General features: G+C 39.0%; 1 protein-coding gene across 10 annotated transcripts in view; it reads left to right on the plus strand.

Moving 5' to 3' along the window:
• The window catches only part of bmpr1bb (bone morphogenetic protein receptor, type IBb), a 126,595-nt gene extending 115,961 nt beyond the window's left edge, over positions 1-10,634 (plus strand). For all 10 annotated transcript variants that reach the window (XM_077243809.1, XM_077243810.1, XM_077243814.1 and 7 more), the window contains 5 exons: positions 119-311; positions 2,948-3,245; positions 4,607-4,782; positions 7,683-7,813; positions 9,960-10,634. In XM_077243809.1, the coding sequence (XP_077099924.1) occupies positions 119-311; positions 2,948-3,245; positions 4,607-4,782; positions 7,683-7,813; positions 9,960-10,085 (924 nt within the window). In that variant the 3' untranslated portion in view covers positions 10,086-10,634. The remainder of the gene's footprint in view (positions 1-118; positions 312-2,947; positions 3,246-4,606; positions 4,783-7,682; positions 7,814-9,959) is intronic.
• The last annotated feature ends 437 nt before the right edge of the window (positions 10,635-11,071 follow it).

An 11,071-nucleotide genomic window follows, 5' to 3' on the forward strand; every position in this document is an offset into this window, starting at 1 on the left:
GGATTCGGACACGCCATAAGTGCACTTGCGCTTTAGACCATGAGTTTAGATCGTTAAAATAGGACCCCATGTCTTTTTGTCTTCTGTTAACGTGTTTCTCCCCGTGATCTGGTCACAGGTGCAGAGAACCATCGCCAAGCAGATCCAGATGGTGAAGCAGATCGGGAAGGGCCGGTACGGAGAGGTGTGGATGGGCCGATGGAGGGGCGAACGAGTCGCTGTCAAGGTCTTCTTCACCACAGAAGAGGCCAGCTGGTTCAGAGAGACTGAGATCTACCAGACCGTCCTGATGAGACACGAGAACATACTGGGTACGACACATCAGATCACATTAGATCACATCATATTAGATCACATCAGATCACATCAGATCACATCAGATCATATTAGATCACATAAGATCACATTAGATCACATCACATTAGATCACATCAGATCACATCAGATCATATTAGATCACATCAGATCATATTAGATCACATCAGATCATATCAGATCACATCACATCAGATCATATTAGATCACATCAGATCATATTAGATCACATCAGATCATATTAGATCACATCAGATCATATTAGATCACATCAGATCATATTAGAGCACATCAGATCACATATTAGATCACATCAGATCACATATTAGATCACATCAGATCACATCACATATTAGATCACATCACATCAGATCACATTAGATCACATCACATCACATTAGATCACATCACATCACATCATATTAGATCACAATAGATCACATCAGATCACATCAAATTAGATCACATTAGATCAGATCACATCACATCACATTAGATCAGATCACATCACATTAGATCACTTCAGACCAGATCACATCACATTACATTAGATCTGATCAGATCACATCAGATCACATATTAGATCACATCAGATAACATTAGATCACATCAGATCACATATTAGATCACATCAGATCACATTAGATCACATCAGATCACATATTAGATCACATCAGATCACATATTAGATCACATCAGATCACATATTAGATCACATCAGATCACATCACATTAGATCTGATCAGATCACATCAGATCACATATTAGATCACATCAGATCACATCAGATCACATTAGATTAGATCACATCAAATTAGATCAGATCACATCACACCAGATCACATCAGATCACATCACATTAGATGACATCACATCACATCAGGAGCCACACTGAGCTTTGATCAATGCTGATATCTGAGAGAGAACAGTGGACGATGGCTGATATAAAGCTGACATATACTGTATTTTTATATATATTTATATACACTGCCGTACAAAAGTTTGGTATCTGTAAGATTTTTATATTTTCAAAATAAGTATCTTCTGTTTACCAAGGCTGCATTTATTTCATAATAAAAAACATACCAAAAAACAGTAATATTGTGAAATATTATTACAATTTAAAATATATATTTTTTTTATATGTATATATATGTATATGTGATATCACACTATTTAATAAATTATTTTCGTGTTGTTGTTCACAACAATCTTTTTTTCAGTTTTATTGTATCGATTTATTTGAATTTTTAGCATTTATAACAAATAAACAGAAAATCCACTTTTGTTGCATGAAATAAAATAACCGTTAATCGAAATTAAATTAAATATTTTATTATTTTATTTTAGCTGGTTACCAGTGAAACATTTCACATTTTCGTAAAAATGTATAAAAACTATATATAAAACAAACAAACAAACAAAAAAATGGACAAAAACTTAGAACACAATTACTAAAAATGTAACTAAAGTTAAAATGAAAACGGAAAATATTAAAATAAAAACTATAATAGCATCTCAATGATGCTAAAATAACTCTGCTTCAAGACCATTGTCTATATTTAAGCAGGTATATGTATAACAATTACATTTACATTTAAATGTTTTCTTTTGACATGTAAGAGCTCATTGTGCTATAAAAACATCCTGTAAAATACAAACTCAAAACTTCCTTGTTAGTCCAAGAACAGCTTTTATTAAAACCAAGCTCAAAATTTTGTCACATTATGATGTAACAGTGCGATGAGAGACCGCCCACTTCTACATCATCACATCTTTGGCCCCGCCCACTGGAGGAGGAGAGACGGGCTATACAGGCCTAAAAATATATATTGGCCTAAAAATAACATTACCTTCCAAAGTATCCTAATGCTGGGAAAATGCTGGAAAAGGCATTATTTGTGTGTTCGGCAAATCTCACTGTGGATTCTTTGGTAAATCAGTCGGTGCAGGCTTTGCAAACGGACTTTTACTGTAAATATGGAGCCGGCAGTAATGCCAACACTTTACACAAATCTCGATGGCTTTAAAAATAAAAATGTAGTAAAAGTTTTCAAGAGAGTTCCACATGTAATACTTATTTCATATGCAAATGTTAGCCAATCATAGCAGTGGGCGTTTATACTGAAGACACGCCCCTTCCAAAGACCGATCACATCAGAGGCTAAAATCAGGGTAGAAAATAGCCTTTTGTATCTAAATATGACGTTAAAATCATACATCTGCACTCAGGAAACAAAATAAATGCAGTTCATGACCCCTTTAAATTATATAAATGCGTATTTGCTGATTGATGACGGTAGATGACAAAATATTATAGTGTTTGCCTTTCTATTACTAATAGAAAAGCAAATGCTGTAATGTTTTTTTGTATACTGTTTACTTTCTTTACCAGTTCCGTGTAATAATGTATTAGAACTGTTAAACAGAGAGTAAACTAATGAAGGCTGTTTTTTGCATTCTCATTGCATTCTCAGCACTGTCAAAATAAAAGTCTGATGCCCCGTCAAAATAAAAGTCCTGCTTCCGACACCAAATGCTGATCATTAAAAAATGGCAAAAATATGCCGCTATATCAGTTGAGCACTAGATCATATCAATATGAACCCGTATTCTTCTGTGTTCCTGTCAGGATTCATCGCGGCTGATATAAAAGGCACGGGCTCGTGGACGCAGCTGTATCTGATCACAGACTATCACGAGAACGGCTCGCTGTACGACTACCTCAAATCCACCACGCTGGACACCAAAGCTCTTCTGCGTTTGGCGTACTCGGCAGTCTCGGGCCTCTGCCACCTTCACACCGAGATCTTCGGCACGCAGGGCAAACCGGCCATCGCTCACCGAGACCTGAAGAGCAAAAACATTCTGGTGAAGAAGAACGGCACCTGCTGCATCGCTGACCTGGGGCTCGCCGTCAAATTCATCAGGTGACGCACACAATACATCTGTTTTACTAGATTTATATCACTATCATAACAGTTATCAGCGGAACATAAAAAATAAAGAAAGGTAAAAGAATTTGTTCTTAAATATATATATATTTTTTTATGTTGTATTATTTATTTTATTTTATTTTGTTACATTGTTTTATTTTTTTTAGACAAATATGTATATCAACCATCTTATCAGTTATCATTTTCGTGTCATGATTGTATTTGTAAATTATAAAATTATCTAAGTTGTGTAAAACTGTAAAAGTAAATGATGAAAAATTTGTTTTCTCAAGTATATAAGCATTTGAAATCAAATAAAAAGTAAACTTATACATAATTAATATATATATATTTCTTTCTTTTTTTATTCTTTATTTCGAACAAATAAAAATAAAAATGAATAAACATAGAAATACAATAAGTGTGCTGCAACAGGCCAAAGGAAAAAAAAACAAAATCTATAAAGTGTTATACATAATGTCTGAAAAGGAACGGGATGAAGCAGAAGCTTGTTATTATATTGTATATTATAGTGTATATATAGTATGTATACTATATAATAGTACTCCCTCTCCCTATATATATCTATATACACACAATATAAGTTTAGGTGAGTTTTTATCTTTTAAATTTGACAAAAATTTGATTTATATGTGTAATTTATAAGTATCATATCAATTATCAACCATAACTTAAAAAATTTAAATAAATCTTTACAGAATTATTACTATTATTTATTACTAATATTTTACATGTGTATATATAATTATTTATTACATATGGAAAATAAACAAAAACAAAGTGTAACCTCATGATTGTCAACAATGATGTAGCAGCAGGTGAAGTCCCCCTTTAGTCAATAATTTTATCCCTTAAAACTCATCTTTGATCATCAAAATTACATATTCAAATGTCTTTTCCTTGCAAAATATCTTGAATGTAACTCGACACCCTTGCCTCATTTAGTATACGCGGTTCTATGAATATGCAAATGAGCCCCGCCTCCACTCACTCACTCAGAGATCCACTCGTTGACGATCACACGTTGATCTGATTGGTTACAAGGTAGTTTGTGACGTCAGAAACACCAGCGATTTCAAAGCGTGTTTTTGAGACTGTCTTTGGTTCACTGCAGTTTTAAGGAGGAAATACTCAGCAATGCTGTTGACTTATGAATTTACACATGATTTGTCTTAAAGCATATTAAAAACACCACATAGACACATAAACAACATTAAAAGCTGGATTTACACCACAAGGAGACTTTAAATATGTTGAATATCAAACACAGTTTTCTTGGGCAGGTGCCGTCAGACTGACGATCGTTTAAAACGCTGGTGTTGATTTGTTCTCAGTGACACTAATGAAGTGGACATCCCTCCCAACACACGGGTCGGCACCAAGCGCTACATGCCTCCTGAGGTTCTGGACGAGAGCTTGAACCGATGCCATTTCCAGTCCTACATCATGGCCGACATGTACAGCTTCGGCCTGATCCTGTGGGAGATGGCCAGGAGATGTGTGTCCGGGGGTGAGTTCAGCACACACACTCAACGCTTTGAAAAAAAAAATATTCAGCTGTAGGGCTTCACGATTAATCGCAATTTACATGAAATAGGGTGACCATATTGTAGTCTTCAGAAAAGAGGACCGGTCGCTAGCACCTTTATGTGACACTGACACGTCTGTGCCAGCTCTGCGGGTCATGCATTCTGCTTCACACGGACCCTGACCGAGAAAAAAACAGGAGTTTTCACTGTAAATCATCTGTGAATTTATATTTGGGCTTTTTTTTACGCTTTTCATGAGCCATGTGCCGCTCTTGATAAGCAAGCTGTTGCCGTGGTGCTGAGGGTAATCATAGAGATGCAGTTTGACCGATGTTTGCGTTACGTACATGACCGACCGACCAATGGTGGCTTGCGAGGAGACGGGACCTAAAGCAATGGTGTTCAGAGGGATATGTGGTGTGTGTGTGTGTGTGAGCGCCCTCTGGTGTTCAGATGGATATGTGACGTGTGTGTGAGCGCCCTCTGGTGTTCAGAGGGATGTGTGACGTGTGTGTGTGAGCGCCCTCTGGTGTTCAGAGGGATATTTGACGTGTGTGTGTGTGTGTGTGAGAGCGCCCTCTGGTGTTCAGATGGATATGTGACGTGTGTGAGAGAGCGCCCTCTGGTGTTCAGATGGATATGTGACGTGTGTGTGAGAGCGCCCTCTGGTGTTCAGATGGATATGTGACGTGTGTGTGAGAGCGCCCTCTGGTGTTCAGAGGGATATGTGGCATGTGTGTGTGTGAAAGAGCGCCCTCTGGTGTTCAGAGGAATATGTGACGTGTGTGTGTGAGAGCGCCCTCTGGTATTCCGAGGGATATGTGGCGTGTGTGTGTGAGAGCGCCCTCTGGTGTTCAGAGGGATATGTGGCATGTGTGTGTGAAAGAGCGCCCTCTGGTGTTCAAAGTAATATGTGACGTGTGTGAGAGAGCGCCCTCTGGTGTTCTGAGGGATATGTGACGTGTGTGAGAGCGCCCTCTGGTGTTCAGATGGATATGTGACGTGTGTGAGAGAGCGCCCTCTGGTGTTCAGATGGATATGTGACGTGTGTGTGTGAGAGCGCCCTCTGGGTTTCAGATGGATATGTGACGTGTGTGTGTGAGAGCGCCCCCTGGTGTTCAGATGGATATGTGACGTGTGTGTGTGAGAGCGCCCTCTGGTGTTCAGATGGATATGTGGTGTGTGTGTGTGAGAGCGCCATCTGGTGTTCAGATGGATATGTGACGTGTGTGTGAGAGAGCGCCATCTGGTGTTCAGATGGATGTGACGTGTGTGAGAGCGCCCTCTGGTGTTCTGATGGATATGTGACGTGTGTGAGAGCGCCCTCTGGTGTTCAGATGGATGTGACGTGTGTGAGAGCGCCCTCTGGTGTTCAGATGGATATGTGACGTGTGTGTGAGAGCGCCCTTTGGTGTTCAGATGGATATGTGACGTGTGTGAGAGCGCCCTCTGGTGTTCAGATGGATATGTGACGTGTGTGTGAGAGCGCCCTCTGGTGTTCAGATGGATATGTGACGTGTGTGTGAGAGCGCACTCTGGTGTTCAGAGGGATATGTGATGTGTGTGTGAGAGAGCGCCCTCTGGTGTTCAGAGGGATATTTGACGTGTGTGTGTGAGAGCGCCCTCTGGTGTTCAGATGGATATGTGACGTGTGTGAGAGAGCGCCCTCTGGTGTTCAGATGGATGTGACGTGTGTTTGTGAGAGAGAGCGCCCTCTGGTGTTCAGATGGATATGTGACGTGTGTGTGTGTGAGAGATCGCCCTCTGGTGTTCAGATGGATGTGACGTGTGTGTGTGTGTGAGAGCGCTCTCTGGTGTTCAGATGGATATGTGACGTGTGTGTGTGTGAGAGATCGCCCTCTGGTGTTCAGATGGATGTGACGTGTGTGTGTGTGAGAGCGCCCTCTGGTGTTCAGATGGATGTGACGTGTGTGTGTGTGAGAGCGCTCTCTGGTGTTCAGATTGATATGTGACGTGTGTGTGTGAGAGATCGCCCTCTGGTGAACAGATGGATGTGACGTGTGTGTGTGTGAGAGCGCCCTCTGGTGTTCAGATGGATGTGACGTGTGTGTGTGTGAGAGCGCTCTCTGGTGTTCAGATGGATATGTGACGTGTGTGTGTGTGTGAGAGAGCGCCCTCTGGTGTTCAGATGGATATGTGACGTGTGTGAGAGAGCGCCCTCTGGTGTTCAGAGGGATATGTCACGTGTGTGTGTGTGTGAGAGAGCGCCCTCTGGTGTTCAGAGGGATATGTGGTGTGTGTATGTGAGAGCGCTCTCTGGTGTTCAGATGGATATGTGACGTGTGTGTGTGTGTGAGAGAGCGCCCTCTGGTGTTCAGATGGATATATGGAGTGTGTGTGTGAGAGCGCCCTCTGGTGTTCAGAGGGATGTGTGGTGTGTGTGTGTGTGTGTGTGAGAGCGCCCTCTGGTGTTCAGAGGGATGTGTGGTGTGTGTGTGTGTGTGTGTGTGTGTGAGAGCGCCTTCTGGTGTTCAGGTGGAGCAGCATTTACTCCCGATCAGCCGCTGCACTGACAAACTGTGCATAAAATATAATCGCAGCCTTTGCCAAATCACGTGCATTTTCATTGCGATTAATCGTGCAGCCCTAATCAGCTGCTTGATTTGATCTGATTGGATAAAACCGAGTTATGCTGTGCTGTGATTGGTCAGCAGAAATGGAATGTAATTTTAGAGGCGGAGCAAGTTATGATGTTTTAATCATGAACGGGATATTTGTTTCCTTTGAATAATGTATCTGTAAGACTCATTCACTTCGACACAGATGCTCAGTAGGAACATTTATTCTGATTTCATCTCAAATGTTGCTCTTCCAACACTTGTTTTTAATCCTCATCATCATGGCTGATGTTGTCCTGCAGGGATTGTGGAGGAATATCAGCTGCCGTATCATGATCTGGTGCCGACAGACCCGTCCTACGAGGACATGAGGGAGGTGGTGTGTATCAAGAGACAGAGACCCTCGTTTGCAAACCGCTGGAGCAGCGATGAGGTGCAAAGCTTCCCTTTTTAACCCTCTAAATTAACAAAATGATCAAAACTTTGCTGATAAACCTGTCACACTCAATCTCCTACTGTACATGCCTTACCCGACTTGGACTTGTACCGAATTGGATATAATTCAACTTGGACTTATACTGACTTAGATTTCACCTGACTTGGTTTTATACTAGGGATGCAGCGATTACCGGATTTCACAATTAACCGCGCTTTAAAACGTCACGGTTAATTAATCGTAAAGACTACGCTACACCGAGTGTTCTGCACGGAACGGAAATTTTTTAACTAAATAAATAATAAAACTAATAAAACCTAGTTTTGAATGACAAAAACTATGAAGAAAACCTATTGACATTTTCGTCAATGAGTAAAAACTAGATGAAAATGTTAGATAGTGACGATTTGGGAAGCGATCCAGTCAGAACTGATGTCCTGCGTTTGTGGTAGATGCGCACATGTGTACTGTAACGTGCTGATCTACCCAGCGGTCTCATAAAACGTTAAAAAATGTAAACGTCTGGGAGAATGAGTAGAGCAGACATACAGATCTGAATAAGAGTGACGGTGCAAATAAAGAGCTCTATTTGGTACGGTTTCTGTGCGCACAATATACAGCGCGCGAGTACTGGATTGAGCTCTCTTTCGTGTCTGAATAGACAAATACACACAAAATTATGTCTAAATATCCGTTTTGGAGAGTATTCATGTAAACTGTGTCGGTTACGTCTTAAACAGTTTTGAGCGTATCGGATGTGCTTCAGTGCAATTGAATCCCAATGTCATTGGACATGATCCGACGTCTTAAAGTGATAGTGGATAATAAACCTAATGCGGTCTGTGTCAAGCAACAAAAGAAAAAGAGAAAAGCATTCATTGTTTGTTAATAGCTTTAATAAGGATTAATTATATTCATACAAATTAATATGTCTGCTTGAAAGAATAAAGAATGATGTATGCAAGTAGTTATAAAGAATGCATATATCCTTCATTGAAAAGAAGACTGTGTTTTACTTTAGGAAAAGTGGTTTTAATTTTTTACATTTGTTTTCTTTTAAAAGAAATACATGGTTAATATTTAGCTTACATTTAATTCAATAGATCCAAAGACTTTGTTTATTCTTATTTTCATTGGGATTTATTATCCCTTTATAGTATTATTTATGTTTTCAAGTCAGATACCAACAATATATTGTTTTAATTTTTTCTACCTCAGAAAAATAAATTTAGATTAAACTAAACGCTTAATAATTTTGTGATCTATTCAAACAAAGAGCCCTGCAGCCTTTGACTTAATTGGTTATTTTTAAAAGGAAAATACTGGATGTTTACAAAGCTCTTCTCTTTAATTCCAAAGAAAGAGATTGATTATTGTTTGTCATTTTATAATTTTGTACTGTGTTGTGGCAGCAATAAATAACACATTAAAATCTAGTGTTGAGTGTTCATGTGATATTATACATTAGTAGTGTTGTGAAATTAATTGATGCATAATAATCGTGATAATCGTTAAATCATGATTATTTCTCAGACAAAAATCAAACTTACAAAATCTGTAATCGTTGCATCCCTATTTTATACTGAATTGTTTTTATACTGACTTGTTTTTATACTGACTTAGATTTCACCCGACTTGGATTTATTCTGACTTAAATTTGACTCAACTTTGACTTATATACATGGCTATGCGGAAGCGATAAATAATTCTGTATTATACATTTTTAAGGCCAAACAAGTCATTTGTTGAGGTCAATTTGTAAAGAAAGACTACACGCCTGCGCACATATATACTCAAACGCGCATCTCTATAGACTAAACACGTAATACACATGTGCACGCCGTCAGCGTTTTCACAGGTTTGCGTTTTTGAAGTTTGCGCAGAGATAACCTTATTATATAACCTAGCAATATTCCACTAAAAAACAAAAACAATTTACATGTAATGGTTAACTTTCCTGCAAAATTGCTGGAATCAATCAGCAACAATTTCCAACTACGAAACTCTAAAATACAAACACAGGCCTTCATAAAGTTTGAAAGTACACTTATTGTCTACCTCGATCATTTCTAAACAAATTCTGTTGTATAAAGCACTGTATTCTAATCTTGCCTTCTGGGTGTGTGTGTGTGTGTGTGTCCAGTGTCTGAGGCTGATGGGTAAACTGATGACCGAGTGTTGGGCTCACAATCCGGCGTCCCGTCTGACCGCTCTGCGCGTGAAGAAGACGCTCGCCAAGATGTCCGAGTCTCAGGACATTAAACTGTGACACTGAGAGTCTGAGACGCTGGATGAGGGGATTTATCCTGCTTTCTGTGAAAGCTCCCGCAGACGAGTAGACAATCCTTCAGATAAACTCACTGAACGTCCAACACAATCAACCAGAAACACACTACATCTGAAACTCAGTCTTTAAATATTCATGAAGGCTTTTTTATGACAACAAAACAAACCAAATGATTCTGTAAAAATGCATTTTTAAAATTTTCCCTGAACAGCGTCCAACATTGAACATGAAACACTTTCATCATATTCTCCAGAAGACAAACGCAGCACCAGGTTTTACCGTCCAGTCGCTTCATCGCTCAATTACGTCCTTGTAAAATATGAATGTAAATATTGAATGTCATGAGTTACGGAAAAATGTTTTCTTGCATCACGTGAACGTTTGTACAGGATGTTTTGTTTTTATGTTGACTTGTGCCTTATTTAACACACATGTAAAAGTTTAATATTTGATAGTTCTGTGTAAATGGAGTGAAAAATAAATGTATGTGTTTAACATTCCCCTCCTTTAATAAAGTTAATTCAAATCTGATTTCAATTTTTTTTCTTATGTAGCAAAATGTTTGCTTGAATTAAACCTATTTCTTAAACTCTAGTAACAATGTAGAAGTTTACAACATGACACATAACAACACCACTGATAAATTCCCAGACTTGGATTTCAAGACTTAAAAATAATGTTAATTCCAATGATATTCATGATGGTAAATTAAACGAAATTAGACGTTAAACTAAATCAAATGGAGTTTTAGTGCCCCCTAGTGGTTAGTGTATTGTAGACGTTATTCTGTCCATTATCGCGCACCGTAGTCCATCAGAAAATGGCCGACACTGCTGCAGGTAAGCGCGCGCTTTTCCTCGCAACTGTTTATTGTGTTTAAAAATGGGATAAAAGTGTGTTTGACGTCTTCAAATGTAAAGGTTTGTGGGTGGTATCGGCAAATGTACAATGTGTTGGATGGGTTTATA

This window comes from Siphateles boraxobius, unplaced genomic scaffold, assembly GCF_051911475.1.
Source record: "Siphateles boraxobius isolate OS27281-9 unplaced genomic scaffold, OSU_SipBor_1 25, whole genome shotgun sequence".
Classification (NCBI taxonomy): domain Eukaryota; kingdom Metazoa; phylum Chordata; class Actinopteri; order Cypriniformes; family Leuciscidae; genus Siphateles; species Siphateles boraxobius.